The 26,405-nt window shown below is 22.6% G+C and overlaps 4 protein-coding genes across 4 annotated transcripts; 1 reads left to right on the forward strand and 3 right to left on the reverse strand. All coding sequences in view use genetic code 6, as the record gives it.

The window, feature by feature from the left end:
* Positions 1 to 826: 826 nt before the first annotated feature.
* Positions 827 to 1,478, forward strand: TTHERM_000518579 (transmembrane protein, putative; the record flags this gene model as incomplete). Its single annotated transcript, XM_012797476.1, has 2 exons — positions 827 to 1,313; positions 1,381 to 1,478. The coding sequence occupies 2 exons, from the start codon at positions 827 to 829 to the stop codon at positions 1,476 to 1,478; spliced, it is 585 nt and encodes a 194-aa protein (XP_012652930.1).
* A 4,932-nt stretch (positions 1,479 to 6,410) lies between these two features.
* Positions 6,411 to 9,394, reverse strand: TTHERM_00518580 (Myb-like DNA-binding domain protein; the record flags this gene model as incomplete). Its single annotated transcript, XM_001015271.2, has 6 exons — positions 6,411 to 7,728; positions 7,888 to 8,019; positions 8,385 to 8,530; positions 8,632 to 8,767; positions 9,079 to 9,223; positions 9,388 to 9,394. 6 exons carry the CDS (start codon positions 9,392 to 9,394, stop codon positions 6,411 to 6,413), a joined length of 1,884 nt encoding a protein of 627 aa, XP_001015271.2.
* Positions 9,395 to 9,628: 234 nt separating this feature from the next.
* On the reverse strand, positions 9,629 to 10,033 carry TTHERM_000518609 (transmembrane protein, putative; the record flags this gene model as incomplete). Its single annotated transcript, XM_012797477.1, has 1 exon — positions 9,629 to 10,033. The coding sequence occupies one exon, from the start codon at positions 10,031 to 10,033 to the stop codon at positions 9,629 to 9,631; it is 405 nt and encodes a 134-aa protein (XP_012652931.1).
* An 8,641-nt stretch (positions 10,034 to 18,674) lies between these two features.
* TTHERM_00518610 (transmembrane protein, putative) lies at positions 18,675 to 19,649 on the reverse strand (the record flags this gene model as incomplete). Its single annotated transcript, XM_001015274.1, has 1 exon — positions 18,675 to 19,649. The coding sequence occupies one exon, from the start codon at positions 19,647 to 19,649 to the stop codon at positions 18,675 to 18,677; it is 975 nt and encodes a 324-aa protein (XP_001015274.1).
* Positions 19,650 to 26,405: the final 6,756 nt, after the last annotated feature.

Here is a 26,405-nt window from a genome sequence, read left to right on the forward strand (position 1 = left end):
TACTTTAGAAAAATATAAGTCTTTTGTTGTTGTAGAGATAGTGAGTACTTCGCCTAAAAAGCTTAATAATTTAAAAATACAAAATATGACCTTTTTATATATTTACAATTAATACTTAATAGAAATAAAAATCAATATTTTACTTCAAATAGATAGATTATTTATATCAATATTTAAATAAAATACTATTTTGGTATTCAATTTGATAGAAAGTGTAAATATAGAGATGTTTGATGAATATTTAGTCCATTAAGTATTAACATAAATTCTAAATAACTTCAATATTTTATTAAGTAATTAATTCATATTTTTTTCAATTCTAAATTTGGCCTAAAAGCATTAAATTATTTTAAGCAGATTTTTGTGAAAATATAATTATTTAATTCAAATTCAAACATGCCATGTTAACATATTTTAGTATATAGTACAAGGCATATCTTTAAATTGAACTCTAGTCAAACAATTGAATTATTAAGTGATATTTATTCTTATGTTAAGCTTTTATGAAAGGCTTATTAATATAGAAATTTGTGAGATTCTAATCAAAATTTTTCATTTAAATTGATGAGTTTATGGGTAGGGAATAAATAATCTTCGAATTGGTTCGAATTCGCATTGTTTGTTGCTAATATTATTTAAATATTTATCTAAAAAAATATTTCAATTTCATATTTTAAGACAATAACTTGATCTGCTTACATTTAAAGAATGACTATAAAATATATGTGAATTTTAATTATTCAATGACTCAGAGAAGAAAAACTTACAGTTATTCACAATATTAAGTGTACTGTGCATTTTCTGTAAGCCATTTCAGATTCAGGAAATGATTTATTATATTTTAAAATTTGGGTATATTACTATAGTTTATAAATATTATTTGTATCAAATTAATTACTTAAACAAACGGGTTATAGTAAGAACAACTCGTATCGTTTTACAGTAAGGAAATTCATTTTAACTAAATGCAAGTGAGCTTTCTGCTAAAGTATATAATAATCTCTTTTGTTTAAATAATATATACTTATACTTTGGTTGTTTGTTGCTTTTAGTTGTCTATATCAAGTATTTTGCATATGCAATTATCATTCGAGCTATTATTTAATAAAAAAAATATTAAAAAATAATGCTGCTCTCTTGTATATATTTTGACAGCTTGTGGTAATATGAAGAAAACTTTTTGAAAGAAAGTTATGGCTGCTTCGAAGCTAGATATTACCTATCTTAATTGCTAATATCAAATAAGCAAGTGATGTTAAAAATTTTGAAATTGCTTAAATTTTTAAATACTTAATTGCGTTGGTAATAAATAAGTAAGAGTCTATTTTATTGATTTAATTAAAATTGCTCCGAATTTGTAAGAATTTTATTTAAAAATAGGATAATTTTATAGATAAAGAGTTGTAAAGTTGAAGGGTGTTCGTTTGAATTGGGGAAGTATGTAATTTTATTTAGTTGAAACAGAATAGATTGTCTGACGACATAAATCATAAATCAAATGCATAAACATACACAGATAGACTTTTCTCTTTAAGAAGATATTGATTTAAAGGCTTTAGTTAGAGTGAAATAAGAGTAAGCTCATACATTTCTAGCTTAACTCAAAGAAATTAGCTATATTAAAGATATTGAGTGCTATTTTTATCATAGAATTTCAAAAATATTTTGTTTTGAATCACAAATATGAATATTAGAGTAGGATATTAATAATTTAAATTTTAGGAAAGTGCATCAATTATTATTCACATTAGATGTATTACATAATTAATTTTTAAAGTTTTTACCTCTCGTAGAAAAATCTTTCCCCTAATTAAGGTTGAGAAAGAGATTACATTAAAAATAACACATTTAATTCAGAATATTTGAATAAATAAATTCCAAATTAATTTCACAATTTGTATTTAAGATGATATTTTCTTCTATTCTGTTTGTTAAGATCCTTAAATGTATTTGATATTTATGCATGTATAGAGATTTGTATATGTATTAATTTTTAATCTTAAGTATTTGAATTTTAATTGATCATTAACTAGTAAAAAGAGGACAACATTTATTAATTGCATTTATCTAAAGTATTCAAGCAAATTTCAAAAAAAAATTCTTTTATTAAAAATACTAGAATTGATGGTTTAAGCAATATCTCAATTTATATTAATTTATAGTCTTTGACTTTCAAATTTTCATAAAAATTCGTTAAAATTGATTGATTGATTGATTTATAGCTCTTTGTAAACATAAGATAAATAATTTGATTGATTGATTTACTTAGAAATTTTATTTAGCATAATCAATTCATGAATTGCTTTCTTTACATTTCAAAATAAAAATATTTAATAAGCATATGAATGAAAATCGAGGGGCTAAAAAAATATCGTGTATTTTAAAAATTAATTTTTATTTTTTATTAGTCACAAAAAAGCTTTGGCTTTACAGAAATATTTTTAAATTATTTTTTTTTGTATTTCATTTCATGGAGGTAACTTATATTAAAATATAAAAGAGAAATGAAATCTTAAGAAATTTTATGCTAATAATATGATATAAACTGTAATATTTATGGATTAAAATATAAAAAAAATACTTAGACTTTTAAGTATCATAGTACTATTTGTTTTGTTATATTCAATTAAGCATGTATTTTTTTAAAGAAACAAATCGATTAATAAATAAATAAATAATTTATGCTTGAGGTAAGTATTTTAGTTTACATAATTTTATTTACCACCTAACAAAATATCTATACAAAACTTTAGAAAATTGAGTGCCAAAAAAAATCTGAAACTATTTAATGATGAATGATAAATATAACGAGAAAAAAATTTAGAGGAAGGATAAAATGTAAGAATTTTAGAGGGTATTGCTTTTAAACAAATTTAAAATTGATTAAATTAAAGTAACAACAAACAATAAATAAAACAAACAATTTATTGAAACACCTATTTGTATTTAATCAGAATTTATGTAATATTGCATTCAAAACTAAATAAATAAGTAATAAAGTTAGCAAATTATTAAATTTACTTTTTATTGCTTAGAAATTATCAATAAGTATTTCTTTTCAAAGAAGATTAAGTTTAATTTATTTTTAAATGTCGTTAGAATAATATTACAAGTTAATATTTATTTTTTTTTTTGCATAATAACTCAGTCTGTGTAAAATGTAAGATTCAAAGTTTTTGAGTATAACAAAAGATTTATTTTATTTAGTTCATTTAATCAAACTATAAATATAATTGTTTGGAATATTTACCATTCAAAAAACCAAAGAAGATTTAAATATCTATGCAAAACAAACTTTTACCTTTCTTTTCTATCTCCGAAATTATGATTAAATAAAGAAGAAATATTATAAATAGAGCTTCAATATTTATAGCAGAAAGGAAAATTTAAGGCAAATATAAAAAATACTACTTTAATAAATTTGCCATCCTCTTAAAGAATTTCAAAGAAATATAAGAAAAAGAAAAAATAGGATTTGAATGAAGCATTCAATTACAAAAATATTCAATCACAAAAATTAATTAATTAATTAAATAAATAAATTAGGTCTTCTAATTAATTTTTTTAATAATATTTTCTATCTAATCAACTAATCAATCAAGCAAATTATTATTTATCAAGTTAAGAAAAACTTTCAACCCAATTATTCAAGTAAAGCTTTACTTTGAATTTATTAATTTGCATTTTCTAATAGATTTAGAGGGTAAAACTTCGTAGACTCGATTAAGTAGAAAATTTAGTTTAAATTAGTAGGCAAAATGCTCTACTTATTCTTTGAGAATATGTTTGATTTTAAAATATCAATTAAAATTATATGTTAAAATTGAATATAAGACATCCAGTTTGCTCATTTATAGATTTTGTAAGATTGTGCTTTGAAAAAAAAAAGGAAAGTAATGTTATTTATAATAATTAAATATTTATAATGTAATCAAATTTTCAAGCATTCAAACGATTCATAATTTTTTTAATTTATTGAATTCCTGTTTAAGAAATAAATATTTTAGGTCTATTATTCAATATTAACAAAAGATTACAAAATTTATAGCTTAAAAGTAATTTATTATGATACAAAAAGCTATTTAAGCATTATCATTCAAATTTATTTGCTTAATTTATACATCAAATTTACATATCAATTTCTAGCTTGTGTGAGTATCCTTTTCCTTTTAAATTGCATCAATCTTTTGTTCACCATAAATTTTACTAAGCTTTCACTTTACAATTGTTTATATTTAAAATATTTTATTAAATGCAACAATAACAGTTTTTCTATGTTTTTGAATGTCTCAATTTTATAAAAATAACTCTAATCAAAATTATTAATTTATAGTATGTTAGTTATCAGTTCATTAAGGATTTTATTGAAAATCCCATTATCAAGTGCTTAAATTTATTGAATTTTTATATTTTTTTAATTTTCGATTGAAGCATAAATATATAAGCATACATAGATATAAGCATGATGTGTTTAAATAAATTAATAAACAAATCTTGATAATATAATAATCTAATGTAAGCTAAAGTATTTCTTATCGATTGATAAATATTCAATTTACTTTATTCCCAAATTTTAATGCTTTTTAAATTTATTGCATCCAACTCAATATATATTTAATTCATAGTTTTAAATTCATAAATCGAAATTGCCTAGCAGAGCATTTTAAATGGTTTTTTTTGATAGTAAGTATAATTTCATTTAAAAGCTCTTAAAATTGATTCCCCAGAAGCGAATACATGACCAAATCTAATTTATGAATGATAACTTTTAAGAATTTACCTTCGAAAATAAAAAAAAAGCTAGGATCCTCTTAAAAAAAACATTGAGGAACGAGCAATAACTAGGATAATAAAATTTTGATTAGATTTTTGAAAGTTAAAAAACAAAACAGGTAAATAAATAATAAATAAAATCATCCAGAAAATTTTTAGAAAAATTATAAGAAATTTAAATCACTAATCAAAAAAAGAAAGAGCATGATAATGTCCACTTACTTTAGACTATAAAATTAAATCTTTTAAAATTATTAAGAAATAGATTGTTAAATGTTTTTAAAATATTATTTTCTTTTTTTATTCCCTCTAAACTCTGACAATCGCTTCACCCTTTATTTAATATAACTGTTTCTAAAATTATTACTCTCAAAACAAAATATTTGTAAGAATAATACTAAGAAAAAGAAATAGGATTTTGAATAAAATAGTACAGTGCATTCTTAGTGTAAATTTTTGTTTGGTGCTATTTAAATTTTTTAGTTAGAGATTTAGTCAAAATTATTTCATATTGATAGATTTCAAGTAGGATTTATTTATTTATTTGAAATGCACTAGATAAATAGATAGATATATTTACTTTAAGAATGCCCATCTAAAAGGCTAAAAAGAAAGATAGAAAAAAGATAGATCAAAAACATTATTATTTTTAATTTAAAAACATTTAGAATTATATGAGCTGAGAAAGTTTTATATAATTAGATTTTATGATTAAAGCCAAATCAATCTAAGAAAAAGAATTATTTAACTATGAAAAGTATAAATTAATATTTTTCAAAAGTATATGGTTAATTTCTTATAACTAGTATGAAAAATAAAAGTAGTAACATTTATGTATATTATAAATACATTAAACAGAGAAGCGATTATATTTATGAAACTAAAGATATTAAATGATTTTTTTGTATTTGCATTTGCTTATGTGATCGCATATATTTTTGATAGGAAAGAAATAAAAAAGAGTAAAATAAAGCATTAATTTGAAGATTGGCAGAGCGATTATTAAGAATATTTAAATTAAATTGCATTGCATTGTGGTATAAATATAAAATGAAAATACATTTTTGGTTTAGATAATAATTTTTTTACAAAATAAGAGTCTTGCAAATAATAAGATGTTGATTGGTTGGTTGGTTTGTAGGTAGGTAAGCTATTTGGTTTATTTATTGTTATTATTTAGTTTTTTTTAGATTAGATTAGAATAGATAGATATAAATATATTTATGTTTTTTTTTATGTAAATTGATATAGAGGTGCAATTCTTTATTTTTTGATTGATTGCTTGTTTTTTTAATTTATTATTTTTTAATTGCCTTCGCATTTATGAACACTTCCGAGCATTCATTTATTCACTCTTTTAGTTATTAATATCCTCTATACTATTTTATTTACTATGCGATTTAATTATTTCTGAAAAATAGATAATTAATTAGATGGATAGTTTGCTTCATTGATTACTTGTATTTATATTAATTTGGGGAAAAATAATTTAGAATACTCAAAGTAGTAAGATTTTTATAGGAATTTGATTGATTATTGAGGTTATTAATTTTATTAGATAATTTGGATCGATTGGCCAGTCTGTTTGTCTGTCTGTCAGTCAGTCAGTCAGCCAGTCACTTTTTAATTGATCTTGTTCAGTATTGTTCCTCATAGTAGAATGATTGAGCTGCGTTGGCTTAGTTTTAAGGGGTAGTAGGAATTGTGAAAAAGTTATTAGTTTGGTGGTGGGGAGTAGGTTAGTAGTTTTAGTGTCTTTATGAGTCGTTCATTAAAGCGCTATTTCTTCTGGCAAAGAATTCATTTTGCTCCAAACCATGGAAGGCAGTGTTAAAGTCAAGGTTACCAGCTCCAGAAGTAGCGTATTAGTTAGTAGTAGTGTTAGTATTGTTATAGTAAGGGTGAGCTTAGTGATTGTTAGGAGTGGGAGCATTGTATGTTTAGTGCATTTGAGTGAATCCCCAATCTTCTACGTAGAGATTTCCAGTGCCATTATTGCTTTGGTTAGCAGGAGTAGGAGTATTGACTTGGAAGTAGTTGTCATAGAAGTAGCTAATAGAAGGAGGGAGAGTTGGTTATTGAGTCTAGTGTTATTAAGTAGAATTTTACTATTATTGCTATTGTTAGGTTTCTTGACCGTGAACAGCTTAGTATTGTTAGTAATTTAAGGTGATGTATTAAGGTTGAACAGGTTCTTAGAATTAGAGATGATTTTAAGCATTGAATTCAGGGATTTCTTAAACATTTTAGTGGAAAACAGGCTACATTTCTTAATTTAATGTATTTTTGTATGCTTAAGGATGAGAAATAAAGGCTGGGAGTTGGGGAATTTAGAAATGGTGAGAATGTTAAGGAGTGGCGACAGTGGAAGAAGATTACTGTGATAAAACTTGATTTGAGTTAACCATTTCTTACTTGGCAACTGTATTCATATCTAATTGAATAATTGAAGTAGCATCCTATTAGTAAGAAGTTTCAGAAAGTTAAGGGGAGGAAGAAGAGTAAGCAGGAGATTAGTGATTTTGTTCAGTAATAATGCTATCAGCAGATGACTTGTGTCTTCTTAAATTTACTTATAAGGTATCAGAAGAGTTCAAACTGTTATTCTTCTTGGCAAGCATGTCATTAGAATGGACAGCTGACATTAAGGGAGAAACCATTTCTTTCTTGATTCTAATGTTAGAAGAAGGAACAATCATCTTATGAGAGGCGAAGTTGGTTGATTAGCTACCAGAATTATATCCCTTTAATTAGCTGATTTCCATTTAAATAAGAGTTTCTTCAGGGTATTATTCACCATAGGTCTTTTTGAGACGGTTAGAGATGGAATTGTATCTATTTTTAACTTATGATTCAGTACGGCATCCCATAATTTATGAAATTTGAGACCACTTTTTGCCTTAAGAGAGAACGCTCTCAAGAAGGAGAATGTCTTCGCTTTCTTCCCATTCAGATCTATTTAATAATAAAAGGAGAATTTAAAAAATGATCTTTTAATTTGAATATATATATATATATTTATCATATGCTAACTTTATTTAATCAAATTAAGTTTCTAAATTAATTAATTAGTCGACTGACTCTTAATTTTTTAAAGTAAGAAATTATAATTACTTTTTAAGAGTGGGATTGAGGTAGTTGTTCCATCTTTCTCTTATTTGCTTAGCGTTTCTGAAGGAACTGTTTTGAGTGAGCTCAGCCAATCTGGTGGCAACTTGAGTCCAGTTGTGGTTCTTTTCAGAAGGACTATAATATTTAAATAATTATTTTAACATTTTAAAACGATTAATTAATTTAATTAAAAAATATATTTTCTTAAAAGCAAGCTATAAAGAGTTCAATTTTAATCGATATTGGTGTAAATAACGATTATTCAAATGAACGGCGAATTATCTATGGGTATAAATTAGGTTGTGATCATTAATAAATAAGCTGGTTGGTTTATATTTTTTATCTTATCTCAAACTCATTTGAATTAATGAATGAATGGATGATCAAAAAGATAGTTAGAGAGTTAGTTTTATTTATATTTTTTGGTAATTCAATCAATCAATAGCAAGCAATAAGAAAATATATCTCTAATTAAAAAAAAGAAAATAAATGATATTTACTCTATTAAACTCTTCAAAATAGAGTCTTCTTCTTGAGTCCAAGGAGCATTTTTAACTTGAGGTTTGACCATAACTAACCATTTGTTTTTCAAGATTTTAGTTTCAACTCCTAAAATGGCAGAGATGTGAACCCAGTCATTGTCATCCTATAATTGATTTAAGGGAGAAGATTAATTTAAAATACACAAAGAATTGAGGAATAATAAAAATAAATAAATAAGTAAAGAAAATAAGATAAGACAATTACCATAGATTTTTGACCTTTCTTGGAAAGAGAAGCAACAATGTATTTTTAATTTATTTGACAGTATTTGCAAACTACCCAGAAAAGGAGTTGCTTGTCATAATTGTGCCACTTGGTTCTGCTTTCGTTTCTTGTGCGGCTATTTATATTGATTAAGAAATTTAGGTAAGATTAAAGTAATTGATGTTTTTTTAAGACTCATAAAAATCCAGCGCAGTTTAATTGTAAAATGGTTCAGTGAATTAATTAATTATTTATTTATTTATTTTCAATTTTATCTTTAATTAAAATAAACTGTCTCAGTTTAAATTATGATTATTAATTACTAGGACGACAAATTAGTAATTAACATATTTAATAAATTCTTTGTTTATTTGATATCACTGACTGCACATAAATAAATAAACAAATAAGATTGTTGGGAAATTTTCTATGAAAAATTAAAATTACGTTGAAAATTCAGTCTTGAAATAATGAATCATCTTTGAGATTTTAGGGAAATTCTTCTTAGGCAATTTGAATTCATTCTTAAGTTCTTTCATGTTGAGGGGTTGTTCTCTTAAGTCACCCAATAAATCCATAAAGTTAGTGAAGGCTTTTTTTAAAGATAAACATTAAGTATATTTATATATGAGATAAATTCTATCTATTAATATTTTGCTAATCTTCTAATATTATTTTTGCATTAGATAAGATCAAGCAGAGTTTTATTCAAGATAGATTAAACCAAAAAATCATTTATTGATAATAATATATTACCGTCCATTTCAGTTGAGTAATAATAATAATTATATTTATTGATATTTTATAGTTGGTGTATGTGTTTAGTAGAATTAGAGCAGACAGATGTCAATTATGAGAGTGTGTTAGTAATTATTGTTTTTGTTTGTTTTGCCAAGATTTTGCACTGATTTTTAATAATGTTTTTTTCTTATTTTTTGTGCTTTTTAGTGATTTTTTTTTTTTTGATTGATAAATAATTATTAAAAAATTTAAGATTTCAGCTTATAAACAATTTTTTTTTATTCCCAAAACACAAATTAAAGCAACTTGCTTTTAAATATAGATCGATTTAATGATTTAATGCTAAATAAAGCAAAAGATAGAAGTGAGTAATTCTGAAATTGAATAAAAAAATTAAGATAATTTAAATCCCCACCCCATCCCAATTTTAATTAAAATTTTCCATAAAACCAAAACTCTATTTTTGTTACCGCAGGGGTGATTCAAAAATAGAGTTTGTTTGGTTTCTGTGAAATTCTTTTTATTTTATATCTAATTTAATTTACCTCACTACTTTTAGCGTTAAATTTTAAATTATCCTATGTTTAAATTTTATTCGCACATTTTTTTTATCGCAGGTTAAAAATGTTTTAGCAAAGCAAACGCAAGTGTTTAAAAGCATTTTCACACAATTTCAAAGACCATTTGCGATTTTAGCTTATTTTAAAATTTGTTTTCAAATGGATGAATGAATCTATTGCTGTTTTTGTATCTACTTGCTTATTACAGCTTAATCTATTCAAATTTCGCACTTTTAAAATGACTGTAACATTTTTTTAAGTCTTATCCAGACAAACATGTTAACCATATATTTAGATTAAAAATGCATCTGTTAGAATTTGCTTGAAAAAACAAAAAAATGTGTACAAAACTAAAAATTTATCGCAAAACGACAGCATTTAATGTAAATCTTTGGTTGAAATACTGTGGTATGTAAATATCATATTAATATAAAGAGCCCAATAATTTTTATTTGCATTTGATACTATTAAATAAATTAATAATATAGTTCTAGATTATAGATTGTTTCTCCAGTTCTTAGGTTTGATATACTTGTTAAAAACTAAACAATCTGATAAAGGGATAAATAAATTACATTAAGTAGTGCGTTAATGAACTAAAATTTTTTGATTACATGATTAAAGTGGATTCTCAAAAGTAACCATTCTCATTTACTAATATGATCGAAATGAAGTACGGTTTAATTTGTATGTATTTTAATTTATATCCTACATAGTTACTTGCAATTTAGCAAACAGCAGTTGAAATAAAAGAGATTTTTTACTCTTTAAAATTTAAAAAAATTATCACCAAATCAACCTTAAATATATCAATCGTGCTAATTGATATAGTGCTTGATTTTCCTCTACTTAGTTCTGATTAAAGACAATTTTTAAACGAATCCAAGCTTACAAAAACGAATTTAGAGTTTTTCATTCGATAACAAAATTTTTTATTGAGATATAAATCACAGACTAACATTGAATGTTATTCAAAGCAATACAATTGATTACAAAATGTTTACTTTTAATTAAAATTAAGTAAAAGGCAATATCACTGGTAATATAATATATCGAAAATATAGATTTCCCTCTTTATTTTTAAAAAATTTGATATTTTAGCTTAGTCAATCAGCATCTCTTTTCAAATATTTTCTTGATAAAATTTAGAAATTGTTCATAAAAATAATTAGTTATTTCATTAAAATTGCACGAATAGAAATTATAAATATTATATATTGACTATTGCTATTGACAGATAAAAACTATGTAAAATTATATTTTAAAAAAAGTATAAAAGAATTCTTTTTACTCCACTGATCATTTTGTTAGGAGATAATTATGAACCTATACTTTTTTATATTTTTAAAAAGAAGTGTTTCATTCATTAATTTTTATTCAGTATTAATTTACCCTCGAATGAGCTCTAATATCAAATAACAAGCAAACAGTGCTATTTTTAAGTCATTTAATTCCTAAATTTTTAATTTATCTGATTCCTGCATCAAATATCCTAACGTTTCGAAATAGTAATTTCTTTTTTAAACTAATTCAGCTCAATTCGATTAGAAATGCAAAACACATTTCCTATGCATTTAATTTTTGGTTAGTGAATTTATCTTATCATGCAGTTGATAATTGAATTATTTTTATATAATCTAAAAAATAGCCTGAATAAACTTCTTTTAATTAAGATCCCAATTCTTAAACAATCTTCTATGTATATTACAGTGAGCAAAAATGGTTTACATTATTTTAAATGGAGGAAAACTATAAGTAGAAATCTGATCATACCACATAATTAAATGAAAAAGAAACATTAAATATTAACTTCATACTTTTTACCACTACTGTAATGTGTTCCTTAACATAATGAATCTAAAAAGGAAAATAAATAATTCCTTAATTAATTGCATCATAATATAATCCAGATTTACTTCTTAAAAATTTAAATATAGTAAATTAAAAAAACATTTGTTAACTTCTCCCCTCTCAAAATAAAAAAATTATTATTTCTATCTTCTTTTTGCATATTAAATTCGTAAATCATAACCAGCGTCATATAAGCTTTAAACAAAAAAAAATGATTTGAGGAAACTAAAAATGTTCAGTCATTTTATAATAAAGGCTAAGTATTTAATAAACATTACTTACTTAAAACTGAAATATGAGATAATCAAATTTATCAGCAAATACACAACTTACAAATATTCTAGAAATTAAGTAATTGAAAAGGCTATTTTTTGAGTTATTTAGTGTAACTTTTATTAATTTTTTTATGTAGAAGACAAGTTATCTAATGCTAATTTTATATCTAGTTTATTTTGAGTCCTAATTGCTAAAATTATATCCTATCTAATTATTTAAAACAAATCTTATTCTACTTTCACTCAGAATCTTTAATTTACTTTTTAAAACATCTAACTCTAAACATTTTAATTTGCATTTAGAGAGATGATGCATCACTAACTTTACAAATCCAATAAATAAAATAATTAAAAAAACAATGAAGATAAATATCTTCTTTAGATCGCAATTAGTTTGTGTAAACATTTTGCAAATTATTGTAATTATGTCATTCATAGACTAAGTTATAAAAAGAAATTAGTTTTTTTTATTAGATAATTAAAATCAAATCTAAAATTCTAAATCCTAATCAAAACTTATAGATTTACAATGGGAGAAAAGAAAATAGTTAGTTATTTATTATTTTTATTTGTGTTTTACATTATAAAGCTACAAATTAATCACATTGCATCATTTATAATTAAAAAGCATTGCGGTTCAGTAAAAAATAATTCAATCAAATCTTTTGATCAAGTAACAATAGATGATATTCTAAAGCTGCTTTTTAGAAATTCAAATCATTTTAATTATTTTACTAAAACGATTTGATTCAAAAGTCAGAAAAATTGTAATTATTTTCGTTAATTTTCTATTTACATTACATTTAAAAAACTTTTAAAGATCAGGGATAGGAGTTAAAAATTTTTCTTAAAATATTATCAAAGGAGGAGTAAATTTTATATTCTTGTGGAGTATAAAATTGAAAATAAATAAGTAAATTGCTTTTAATTACAAAATTTTGTTAAATTTACAATATTACAGTAAAAAAATTTGATTTTTAAAGTAAGATATTATATTTTTAAAAATATTTATATGATAAAATAATTGGTGTTACACCACAATTCAATTTAATTTTTTTGCATTTAAAAAAGATAAACAAAAATATAGACAAAACTCCAAAGACTGACTCTTCATTTAATTAGATTTTTTCTAATAGATTAAATTATTTATAATATTTTTAACTTTCTCTCACTGAATGTATTTAGTTACACTTTCAAAAATATTTTGTTTATGTTTTATAATTTACAAAGTCCTGTTTTTATAACTAAGGTACGTGTTTGAAATAGAAATTGCTTAACCTATCATTCTAATTCTAATATACAAAAAAAATAGATTATCATTGCAATTTATATTATTACAAAGTTGTTAGAAATTTGATAAGCAAATCACATAAAAATTTATTTATTAGTTTATGTCTGTACTATAAAAAAATCCTATTAAGATAATATTAAAGATTCCCTAATACTAAACATAAAATCAAGCAAATACTATAAAAATCTCAAGCTGTTAGTAAGCACATATTTTCATAAATTTTAAATCAGTAACATTTTTTTCTTCAACGAAATGATTGTTTCATTAATAATGGAAACTTATATTGATATTGCAACTTCATTTTTTATTGTTATTACAAAAACTGAATGCTTAATTTTGATATATGTGCTTGTTTAACTCTTATTTTAAAATAAAATTTTTCCATTTAATTCATGTGATTAATAAAAAGTTATTACATTCCTTAAAAAGTCTTATATTTTTAATTGATTAAAAGCAGGTCTTTTAATTTTAAATTACTTAATTAATTTAATTTATCAGATAATTAATTCATCTTTTTTAAATAAATGCATGAATAGTAGATTTAAGAAAAACAATATTTATTTTAAAAATTAAATAATCAATTTAATAGTATAGTAAGACATTTTTTAAATACCAAAGATGTTTAAATTCAGCAAATTGCAATTATTTAATTTTATTAATCTACCACTTATAAATAATTCCATTTATCAATTACATATTTTTGTTTCACTTAAAAAAGTATTTAAAAGCTAGATAAAGACCAATGTGGATGGATCTTAGAAAATTAAAATTTCAACTTTTCATATAAGATAAAGGAAATATGAGAAGCCTAGAAGTTATATATATTAAAATGAATGAAGTCTTGTCATCTATTTTTAAATTTGTAACTTTTTGATTGCTTTTTAAGGAGGATTTATAGAAAGCAAATTATAAATATTTAAATAATAGCAGCACTTTTTCAATGCCATTCATTTCCGCAATAATACGAATGAATACATAAATGCAGAAATGAATGTAATGGAATAGGAAGGCATTTGAATTTTTAGTACATGCATAATTAATTAATTGATAGATAGATATTATTTACTTATTTTATAAGAATAGAAAGAAGGCTGGTTTAAATATCTATATTAATAAGAGGGTAGGCTCTACTATTTCAAATCAATAGTCTAAATCTAATTTACTGGACTCAATTTTATAGTGATTTGAACAGTATCAAAGAAAAACTTGAAGTATTTATATCAATTAATTAGATAGATCTTACTAATTTTTTTTCAGGAGAATGCAATCAACATAATCCCATTCAGATCAGCACTATTACTTTTTTAGTATTTGAATATCTGTCTTACACATCTTTTATTCGACATTGCACAAATCTTTATTTCTATCCCATAAATATATACGACCTAATTTGGTCTCACTACCACTTGAAGTAAAAGTATAAAAACAGAATTATCTCATCCTTTACTAGCATTTTCAAATTGAATTTTGAATGAATTTTAAGCAAATCCTCAGCTGATTGGCTGGCATCAGGTATTGAAATTCTGTAATAAATTTAGCATTACAATTTAAATGGAAGAAGATTAATCCATAGTAAAAAGTTCTTAATTACTTTGTATGATTATTAAATGATTGAATGCATGTGTGTGAATGAATGAATGAAAGAATGCAGTAAAAAGGAAATCAATTAAAATTAAATCTTAATTGTATCTCCTCTTTATATTTTATTAAAGGAAATAGATTGAACTGGATATTATATGAATGGATGGTAAAATCCCATTAATTAATATTTAAAATCTTAAAACGAATTTTCACAAAAATTTATTTACTAAAACAGCTAAAATTTTAGTTTAGCAAAAAATCCTTTAGTAAAAAGACTTGCTGAAAATTAGATATTTAGATTTGAGAGTAAAGTCTGGTTTAGAAAGAAAATTGGTGAAATTGAACAATATTACGCATATTAATTGAGTGTAACCAAAAACAAGATATAAAATTTAATTTAGTAAATTGGCTGTATTTCTTTTATTTATTTGCCCTTTTAATATGTAAATAAATAATGCATAGGGCTTATATACATATCTATAATAGCAGTAAATAAATATTGATAAAAACCATCTATTTTTTATCATAATTTATTTATTTCACTTTCTCATTCATAAAATAATATAAAATGGCTTGTTTTAATTCATTTATTTAATTCTTTTAAGCATGTTTATGCAAGGTTTTGTTGTTATTTTCATCCAAGTTAACTTATAGGCTCTTTCTTGTTTTAAATATTTTATTATCATTTTCAAAAACAATTCCTAATACGGAACAGACTATAATAGATAATTGACTTTCTAATTAGACTTTTGGATCCATCTGATATGAAATAAAAATTCAGTTAATGGACCAATTTTTTTTCATAACTAAATATGGGGACTTTTTATTTTAATAGGCTCTTCTATATTTCAGTTAATATTCAAACATAAATATTGGGGATAAAAAGTAAAACTCATATCCTAACTACTCATTTTCAAAAAATAAAAGTGCAAATATTCTCCATATTTGTAAGAGAATCTATATTCTGTTGACAATAGAAACGCCCTCCCTCACATTGTCCTCATTAAATACAAATAGAAGCAAGCAACTATAAGTCTGAAAACTGAAGCTGCTATATCTTTGAATTTGAAAATAAATTTCTTATTAATAGTAGTTAGTAATCTGCTTCGATATTTATTTGTAGAAATTTTTTTTGGAATTTCATCAGCTGTCATGGTACTAAAGATAATTAGCTCTACTTACTAAATTTATTGATATTTAAAATATCAAAATATTAAGTATAGCAGCAATATCTCTTAATTTTATTAATCTTTCTAAATTTTCAACCAAAATATTTTCAAAGTGAAAATAAAATTTCAAATTTTCATTTCGTTGATTGTTTATCTTTCAAAAATTGATTTTATGACCCATAAAAAATACAAATTTTAATAATTCAACTTTTTTCTTCTGCCTACTTTCAATCAATTAAAAAAAATAAGAAATTTACAAAGCTAATCCTGTATTTTAAAATTAAATTTTATTAAATCCTGTTTAATTATATGCACAAATAAAATATCTCAAGCATAGAAATGTGCTTTTAATGAGAGTTGGTAACATAGAACTAAAAGTATTTAAGTATAAATTGAATTCAAGCAGATATAATTTAAATAACTTGTGTTTACTATCAAAATACATTTAAAGCAGTATGATTATTTTTCATACAGTCTGTCTTTTGAAATTTATATAAAATGAATATCTTTTCTATCCAAGTATTGCAGATGTAATTTGATAGAAAAGAATCTCTTTACTTATGTATTGTTTTTTGTTGTTATATTATTTATGCATATCTTCTGCATGTTTACTTGCTTATAAAGAAATTCAAATCTAGCGACTTGTGAAGAATGTTTGAATTTTATTAGTCTAAATATTTATTTATGATAGAAAATAAAGCATATGCATTTAATGGCAAAGAGATTGATTAATTAGGTGTTTTGCAAAATTTTTTTTTTTTCATATTTAATGATATAGCATTTAGTAGGTAAATTTAATATTTAAATTAAATGAACGGGTAGCTTTAATACAAAATAATTGATAAAATTGGAAATAAGTGAAGATGGTATTTACTAAATATGAGTTATAAACAAATTTATTAAATTCATTATGAATCTGTATGATTTTAATTAAACTAAAAGCAAGAATGTAAACTGAAGCAAAAATTTATACAAACTGAATAAAAGTCATAACGGTTTAAATAGATAGTTCTAATGAACTATTAAATTCACTTATTTATTAAATTAATATACTTTTATTAAATTACATGTCTTGCGCTTACAATAAATTATTTATTTATTTATTATTCTGATTACCAATAAATTAAATAGATATTTCTCCTTTCACAATTTATTAATGTTAAAGTCTTCTAAAGACAGATAGACAGTCAGGTTAGCTTTTTATCTATTCAAAATAAATATAGAGCATTAAATCATTTAAAATTTAATAATGCTATTGTAATAGAATAAATAGCTCATCTAGAACAACCAGCTATTCTATTTTTAGTTAACTTTTTATGTTTAAAATTTGGAAATAAAAATACAATAAATTTATTTTTTATTTTATGCAACAAAAAACTAGCTTTTAGGCATAAAAAAGTCTTTATTTTATTGTCTATAAATTTAAATTAAAATAATCTCTTTGCTTTAAATTGAGCTTGAAAAAAATCCATTTCTGTAACAACTTTAAAATATCATTTTATTTTAAATTTTAGGCATTAGTTTTATAAATGAAAAAATTTAAAAGCCTATTTAAATATTTAAGCATACTTGAAAATAATAAATTTCATAAAATATGTAAAGTAATATTTGGGGGGGTTAAATACCAATTAGGAAAAATTATAAAAATCTAAAGGAATGCCCTGTCTATCTATTTAAACAAAAAAATATTGATTTTTAGTAGTCAAAAATAAACTATATTTATAAAAAATTATAAAATTGCGAAGGAATGAATAGCTATTAGATAAAGTTTATCAGTGATATTGTTAAGACTGACTGAAATTTCATCTTTAAAAATTCATAGCAAATTAAATCAATTATATTTTTACAAATAAAATAAGACACTATGATTTTAATTTGTATCAAATGATAAGTATTTGACTAACAAATATCAAAAAAAATCGTTCGGTGTTCTCTGATTTGTTTGTTTTTTTGTCTATTTACCTACATGTCTGCCTCCTTTTTTGCTTTCAATTTGGTTTGTTTAAATCAAGAAAAATACAACCTATAACATAGATTATTTAAATGTTTAGACTCTTTTAATTTAGGCGTATATAAAATATGTATGTATGTATATAAAAACCAAACCTGATATAAATATTTGTAATCAAAAAATTTAAACAGTAGATATATACATAATAGATAATACAATAAATTAACACATTCATAAAAATAGATTGGAATTTTTAATAAATAAAAATTTTAATTACTATTTAATTATATTTTTTAAAAATGCTATTTTAATCGTTACAGAACAATAATGAGTGAATTACATACAATGTTTACATTTAATTCTATTACTTTTTTTAAATGAGTATTAGGTATTTATTTACTTTAAAAGCTATCACCAAACATTGTATATGCTTTTAAAATTTTTACAATAATAATCTCTAAAACTTTAAAACTAACCTTTAAAGCCTTTTCTAATGCATCTTGAACATTTAAAATAAGTTTAAACCATTGCTTTTTTGCTTGAGCTTATAAAAATAAATATTAGATTTTTTAGTCTATATCTTTTTAATTATTGTTATTTTTATAGGATCTTACTTAAAATCTATCATTTACCTCTAAAACTCTTACACTCACTAGGACTAACACACTTTTGGGTTTCTAAAGGATACATCTTCCCTGTATAAACATCTCTGTGATATTCAATGTAATAGCATCCACAGTCAAATAAAACATTATTGAATGCCTTTTCGGCAGCGTAGCCATAGGCTAGGCATTTTAAAGAGTCACAATTTTTGACTAAATTTTCTTTTCTTAGAGATTCTATAATTAAATAAGTACATTCACATCTTGTTTAAAAGTACTGACCAACATTAAGAGCTCTATAAGCACAAATGAATCCTGTATTTTCTTTATTAACTTTATTTTAGTATTTTTGTTAGCAAAAATCATGATCCATGCAAACCCTGTCTACATAATCAATAAATGGTCTACAATCTATGCACTTGTCAGAAGGTTCATCCTCATTTTTCTGACAAACATCTTTACATTTAGACTCAAATCCTCCATAATCAGGTCCACACCAATTTCCATACTAGAACTCTTTTAATTGAATATTATTTTAAGATTTCAAAATTAGCTTTTAAACATCCTTTGGATTTTTTCTAATTGTGTCTTCCCTGATTTCAAATTTAGATGATTTACTCAATTCTTCTAATATTTTTGAGTCTTCAAAGTAGAAATAATTACTGTCTCCTTCTTCATATACAATCAAGCCGCTTTCTAAAGGACTTGTATTAGCATTTTAAATTTGTGTGTTATTATTAGATTAATTTCCAATACTTGCCTTGACATAATTTATCAAGATTTTATCTAATTAAGTCTATTTTTAGCTTAGACTTGATGATTATTTATTCTTTTAGTTGGAGATGCTTGATAATTATAATTTGTTGAGGCGGAAAAAAAACAAGTCATTTGAGTCAAAATTCTGTTAGTAACAAATTGAAATAATAGCCAATGTGGTCAATAAAAGAATAAACAGTAAGATCTACTATTTTTTAGATAATTTCATGAGCATATTCATACTTCAAATGAGAGACAGCCTTCTATATTTATATAAAATGCTATTTAGTATTAGATCTATATACTATCTATAATTAAATATCTATTTATTTTTATTAGTGAGCAAGATTAAATTTCTCAAAGCTTTACAAAGATTTTTTGTAAACCCTTTCTCTCGAAGTTTTAAAGAATAAATATTTTCAAAATTAATAACAACTTCATCTTTACTTTGAAAAGTGTAATAACTGTTGTACAAATGAGTTTAATTATTCACTTATTTACTTACTTTAGATTTAATATACAAATTAACTTCAGTTTAGGTTAATTGATCATCATACTTTGTTAGGTTGAAAACTTTATTGAACTAGAAAGTATTGCATTATTTTTTTCAAACACTAAGTTAGTGAGTAAGTCAGTCAGCCAGATTGTAAGAAAAAGCGATCAGCTTTGAATATCATTAATACGATTAAAAAGTATAAATACTTTAAAAATTTTTTGCTTTTAATAATAATTCTATGGTAAATTTTTAGTTTAAGTTTCTACAGGCTGTCCATATCTATATAAAAACACTCTACTGGGTTTATTTGATTACATTTTATTAAAAATCTTAATTAATTAATATATCGTTAAAAATATTAATACATTTTCTATAATAAAATCAACTAGTTTACATTTTTTCAACGCCAGTTATTTATAAATAACAAGCTAAGAAGTTAGTCGAGAAAAATCCTGAAATTAAATTCCTAAAATAACTATCACTAAAAAATATAAGTTAAAATAAATCCTAGAACTGTATTTTGTAAACAAAAGCTTTATGATTAATTTAAATATACTTGCTAAATCACTAATATCTTCTTAATCAATCACTTTGATCCACTCATTTTTTGTATTTTTGACTTTATAAATTAAAAATATCGTCAATCAGTAAATTGATCAATAGCACATATCTATTTTTTCTACCTTGTAAGCTAAAATCAAAATAGAATTAAAATCGTTTTTTAGTAAATTATAAACAAATAAAATTATAGAGTTTTGTTTAGAAAACTACTTTTTCTCTCTGTAATTAGACATAGAATATATTTTTTAAGTAAGTGAAAATAAATTTGAATTATATATTTAAAAAAGTTTGAAATATTGGCAGAAATATTATCGTGTTTTTACCACAGCTTTATGTTGCAGTTTTTTTTTGATATTGATGGTTATAAGGCTTATTCAAGCACTTTAAAGATTTACTTTACAATTTTAAAAATTGCTAATTAAGTAGCGGTGAAGCGAATACTTTTGAATTTTCAAGAAAATTTAGGAGAAGCAATTATTCTCCTTATCCAATTTTATCATACTGTTCTAGCAATATTGATTAGAAAAGCACAAGTTAAAAAGAAAAATAATCTTGAAAATAAAATCATACTTAGTGTTACAGCCTCAAATTTATAATGTTACAAATTACACCAAAAATAATAGGTTGAAATTCAAATATTTTAAATTTTTTGTAAGTTAAAATTTACATAAATTAAATAAACCAGATTTTATTTGTATAAATAATATTATAGTACATACATACGTATTTCTAAGCTCTATTCTATTTTTAATTACTAATTTTATTTGTAACATAAAATGCTTAACAAATCTATGAGTAAAGACTTCTTTTTAATTAGTATTACATTTACATATATTTATTATAATAAAAACCTATTTGAATAATTAATCTCTCAACTTAGTGTTTTATTCGGAATTTCAAAAGTATAGATAGCTTCAACTTTTAAAGTAAGGCTATATATAATAAAGTATCTATGAAAATTAATAATATTTAATTACACTAAATTGCTTTGCTAGGTTTTATTAGATAGAACAATTTTATTGTACTCTAACTATTCAAATCTTTTGCATTTGTAAACTCTAATCAATTTTATTTAATATTTCCTTAAAACTTATTAACATTTTTTCGAATAGTATTTTATTTTTTATGGCTAATATGCATCTTTACATTTGATAAATCTATTTAAAAGGAGTATCAATATGTCACTCGATAGTGCTTACAGAGCTCAAACTTACAATTGAATAGCCTAACTTTAAGATATAACTTCATATCATAATGAGTTTTGATAAGAATTTATTGCTCTTATTGAGTAAGAAAACAAATTTTTTCTTTTTAAATGTCATTGTTGCTTGAGAAAAATCTTAGATTTATACATTTAAGTAATTATCAAAAAATAAGTTAGGGACTCAGTTTAGGTTGCAAACAAATATTTTTTTAAAAGCTTTTTGCATTAAAAATGGAAAAATTTCAATTTTGCTATCTGTAAGCTAAAAAATAAATTTTAAAGCAAATTATTAAATACTTTAAATAAAATTATTGAAGTATTTTTTTATTCATGAAATAAATTTATGTAAGGTAATCTAAATTTAAAATAAATTAATGCTACGTCTTTATTAAATGATTAGATTATACATATAGATATTTTCTATTCTTATATCATTAAATTACTCTACAATTGATATAGATTCACCCTTTCTATTTTTTATTTTTTTACTCAAATTCATAGCAAATCAATTAATTATAGTAATCTTTTTCTAAGAATAGCTACTAAACATTTTCTTATCTGAATATATTATAAGGATATTTAATTTAATGCATCATCTAAGGTATTTTAGCTAAGAGGCACAAACTAAAGCCTTTTATAACAGAAAATTAAAAATGTAATTACTGCTTGGATACAAAATTATTAACGTTATAAACTCACTGGCTCGGTATCGATTTAAAGAAATTTATAATTTGATTTTTGTCTATATTGGCTTTAATAAAAAATTGATTCAGTAACAAACGGTCTTAGCTATAAACAAAAAGATACAAAGATTAGATCAATCAAAACTCCAATGGTAAAAAGTAAAAGATCTTTCAAAATACTAGGAAAACCGTTGAAAATCTAACAAATATATGAGCCAAAAAAAAAATTGTCTGTATTAATTTTATGACTTAATAATTTAACACTTAGGCTATGAGAAATAATACCAAGTAGAATTACAATTTTGTTTAAAATTATACCTTTTGTAAAATATTTAAAAATTCTTTTAATATTTATATTACACTTCCACTCCTTAAGCAATGCATGTTCATTTTTTAATTGATTGATAATTTTTAGTTTCAAAATAAATTTATTTTTATCTATTCTTTATTGATTATCAAGTAAAAATTAGCTAGTAAAAAAGTCTTTTAATTATTTAAAATAGCATTTAATTGCTTAATGATTATCTTGATTCTATCTATCTATTACCAGCCTTTCCTTTACATAGCCTTGTATTATATAATAAATTTAAATTAATGCATAGTTCCTTCATTTACACCCTTTTAATTCAGGGTCTTAGCAAAAAATTTATAATCAATCTTATTTTTTCACAAGTAAATAAGAGCTGGTATTTTCCTTAATTACTTCTGTTTATAGGTGTAAATTTTAGAAATTTAAAAAAAAAAGTAAGTCTCAAAAAACAGAAGAAAATTTTTGTATTTTCAGAGCTGATAAATTTTTGTAACCTAATTAAAAAATAGACTTTCTGGTTAGTTATCTGACCTTACTTTGACTAATCTAGAAGGTCTTTAAAAGAAAATTTTAATTTTTTATTATTCATATTTAAAAGAAAAAAAAATTTAATATTTCATTTGCACAAATATTATTTAAAATACTTCTCTTTTAAACCTTTATTAGGTTTTCAAAAGTTCTTCTTGCTAAAAATTTATATTTTGCTTACAATTATTACTGAATAAAAAAAAAATTAGTTCTAGTAAATTTTGCCCATTTAGATTGATAGAATATCAATGTAATTTCTATATTTGTTTTATTGCCTTGTTTACTAATCTCTATTCGACTCAAGGTTTTCATTTATTGATTAATTCCTTAAAAGTAGTTTCCAATTAATGTGAATTTAGTAAATGAAAGATTATAATGAAAAAGTAGTAATTAATCTGCCTGTTTCTTCAAAATTATGTACTAAAAATTGCTTTTAGTAGAATATGTTTTTTATGATCAACTGTTATAAATTTGATGTTAGGCCTCGGTGTTAAAGTAGTTAGCAAAAAAAATTCATTTATAAAACTTTTAAATAAATAAATATGGGGTAGGAAAATGAAGGAAAAGGTACTTTCGAAAATTAATACTGAAAAAATAGTGATATCATAGCAAGAATTTGTTATTCCTTTCTTGATTTAATTTTCGTTCTGGGTCCCCAGATAACTTTAAAACAAACTCAAAAATGAACAAAAATCAATCTTAAATATTGACAAAGTATATTCAACTGATCCAAACAAAATTAAAAATTATTTATTGATAGCGTATTTAAATTAGTAAATTAAAATTAATGAAACAAAGTTACAGTGAAAATAGAATTGCCTAAAAGAATAAATCTATCTAGTGGTCTCTATGCCATGTCTATAAATAAAATAAAGTCAAATATTGAATATATTTTGTGCTACATTTCATAATTATCTTATATTAATTCAATTTTTAATTTTTTCTCTTAATTCAAAGAAAGTTACTTAATTTTTATCCAATACTAAAAAAAATTAAAATATTCGTAAATTTCATTTTTCAAGATGCTCTTTAAAATATACAATATATGGCTTCCAAATTTTTTTAAAAATGATGTATATTATGTAATTTTTCTATAAGATTGTAGATTTATCAAAAATAGTCTTAGCATTGATCTTACACTGCCCACAATCTTCAAAACCAATATTTTTATATAATTCAGTTTTACTTACTTTTTTTAATTCAAGTGTTTAGTGTAATTGAACTAGGTTTTGAATAAAAAATATATTAATTATATAAATTTACTTAATACTACACATTTACTCAGGAGATAAATTTATGGAATTACTGATAGATTACCCCCCTTAAGAGAAATCAGAAAATTGCTAATATCTGTTAAAATATACTAAATACTTTTTAAATATTTTAGTAAATCGAAAATTCAGCTCAAAAATTAAAAAGCAAAATAAATTAAATTTTGGATACCTAAAGAATGTTATAGTGTTGTACATGCCTTTCAGTGTAAGATTTTTTTTGTTTTAATATTTAAAAAAATTTACTTCCTTAAATACGTACTAAGTTAGAAGGACTAAGCATTTATTTATTAATTTAAAGGTGAGTAAACTGTAATTTTTTCTAACAAAAAGTGAATCTGTGACAGGTTTAGGAAGAATAAAGTTGATAATAATAAAAGCAAAATATATCTATCTAAATAATAGAAAGAAAGAATTAATTAAATTACAAATAAAAATAGATACAGCTTAATCTTTTTCAAATAAAAATAATATCTGTGTATGCATGTATATATTAAAACTAAAAAATTGACAGCGTTTAAATGATTGAGCAATCAGTAATAATGAATAATAAAATTAATATTTTTTAGAAAAATAACTGCATGTTCTACAAATTAAAAAATATTCTTTAACTTTAAATGCACATATTATAAAAAATGTAAGAACAATAAAATCCCATTGGTTTTTTATCATTTATTTATGTAATCATTTTAGAAAGTAAAAACCGTCTAAAGCATAATTAATGCGAAATGGGTTAGAATGAAATGACAGGTATTTATTTTAATTAATATTTATTATTACTTTTGTTATATTTAAAAATTTTAATACTTTGATTATTTATTTATTTACGCGCAGCAGTAAAAAACAAACAATCAATCAAAAAAACAATGAAATAAATATTTTATAATCGATGAATATTTCAATTAATTAAATTTTTTCTTCCTTTTTTAGTTAAATCAAATTTTTCCGAAATTTGTATTCTGAAAGTATTAGGGTAGGAAAGATATGCTGATTTAAAAATAAATTAAAATTTGTGGTATATTAATCAGTCATCCTGAAAGAAAAAGTGGGTATTTAAAAAAAAATTAATTAATTAATTTTTTTCATTAAATTGTTTGAGGGAAAAACATTATTAAATAGATAGATAGATGCTCTTTCTGTTGAAACATAAGAGGGAATATCAACTTGTTGGATTTCTCAAAAGAAATTAAAGCTATCTTTTTAATCACACAATTTATTTAAATTTCTTAACAAACAAAAAACACAAATGCAACTTTACATTTAATAGTATTGAGTAACTTAGATCATTTACAAGATTTACTATCATTTATTTTAAAAATAATAATTATAATATATTTCTTAATTTATCTATATTTTATTGGTCATATGTATGGTACTAATAACTGCGAGTCACTAATTCGATTTTAATTATACTTCACATTTCTGTTTTGATCACTATCATTGGATTTAATCTAAGCTAAATACCTAATATTCTAAATAAAGCATAACTAAAGTTTCCATTCAATTATTTGCATATAAGTTTTCACTTTTTATCATTTTTATAGGTTCCAAATAGTTCATTTAATTAGCAGCAATTAGTAAATATTAATGCTTTAACTAATCACCTTCTACGATAAATGAATAAATTTGAATCATAAAATATTATACAATTACAAGCATTAAAAGGCAATTGCTAATAAAAAGGAATCACATTCTCAAAATATTTAAGTATTTTGTTTGTTCTTATTATTTTATTTACAAATGAATGATAGCAGAATCCTAAAATATAAAAGAGTAATAAGTCATGATTTGACCTTAAAATTTTATATTACCAAAATGCTAGTAGAAAAATTTAATAATATATTTATTTAGTCTAGACTCTTCTGACTTATACATTCGTTCTTTTTTTTTTCGATAAATTAAATACTCCTCTTAATTATCAAGGTTCTAACTATTAAATTTTAC

This window comes from Tetrahymena thermophila (assembly GCF_000189635.1).
Source record: "Tetrahymena thermophila SB210 genomic scaffold scf_8254654, whole genome shotgun sequence".
NCBI lineage: Eukaryota > Ciliophora > Oligohymenophorea > Hymenostomatida > Tetrahymenidae > Tetrahymena > Tetrahymena thermophila.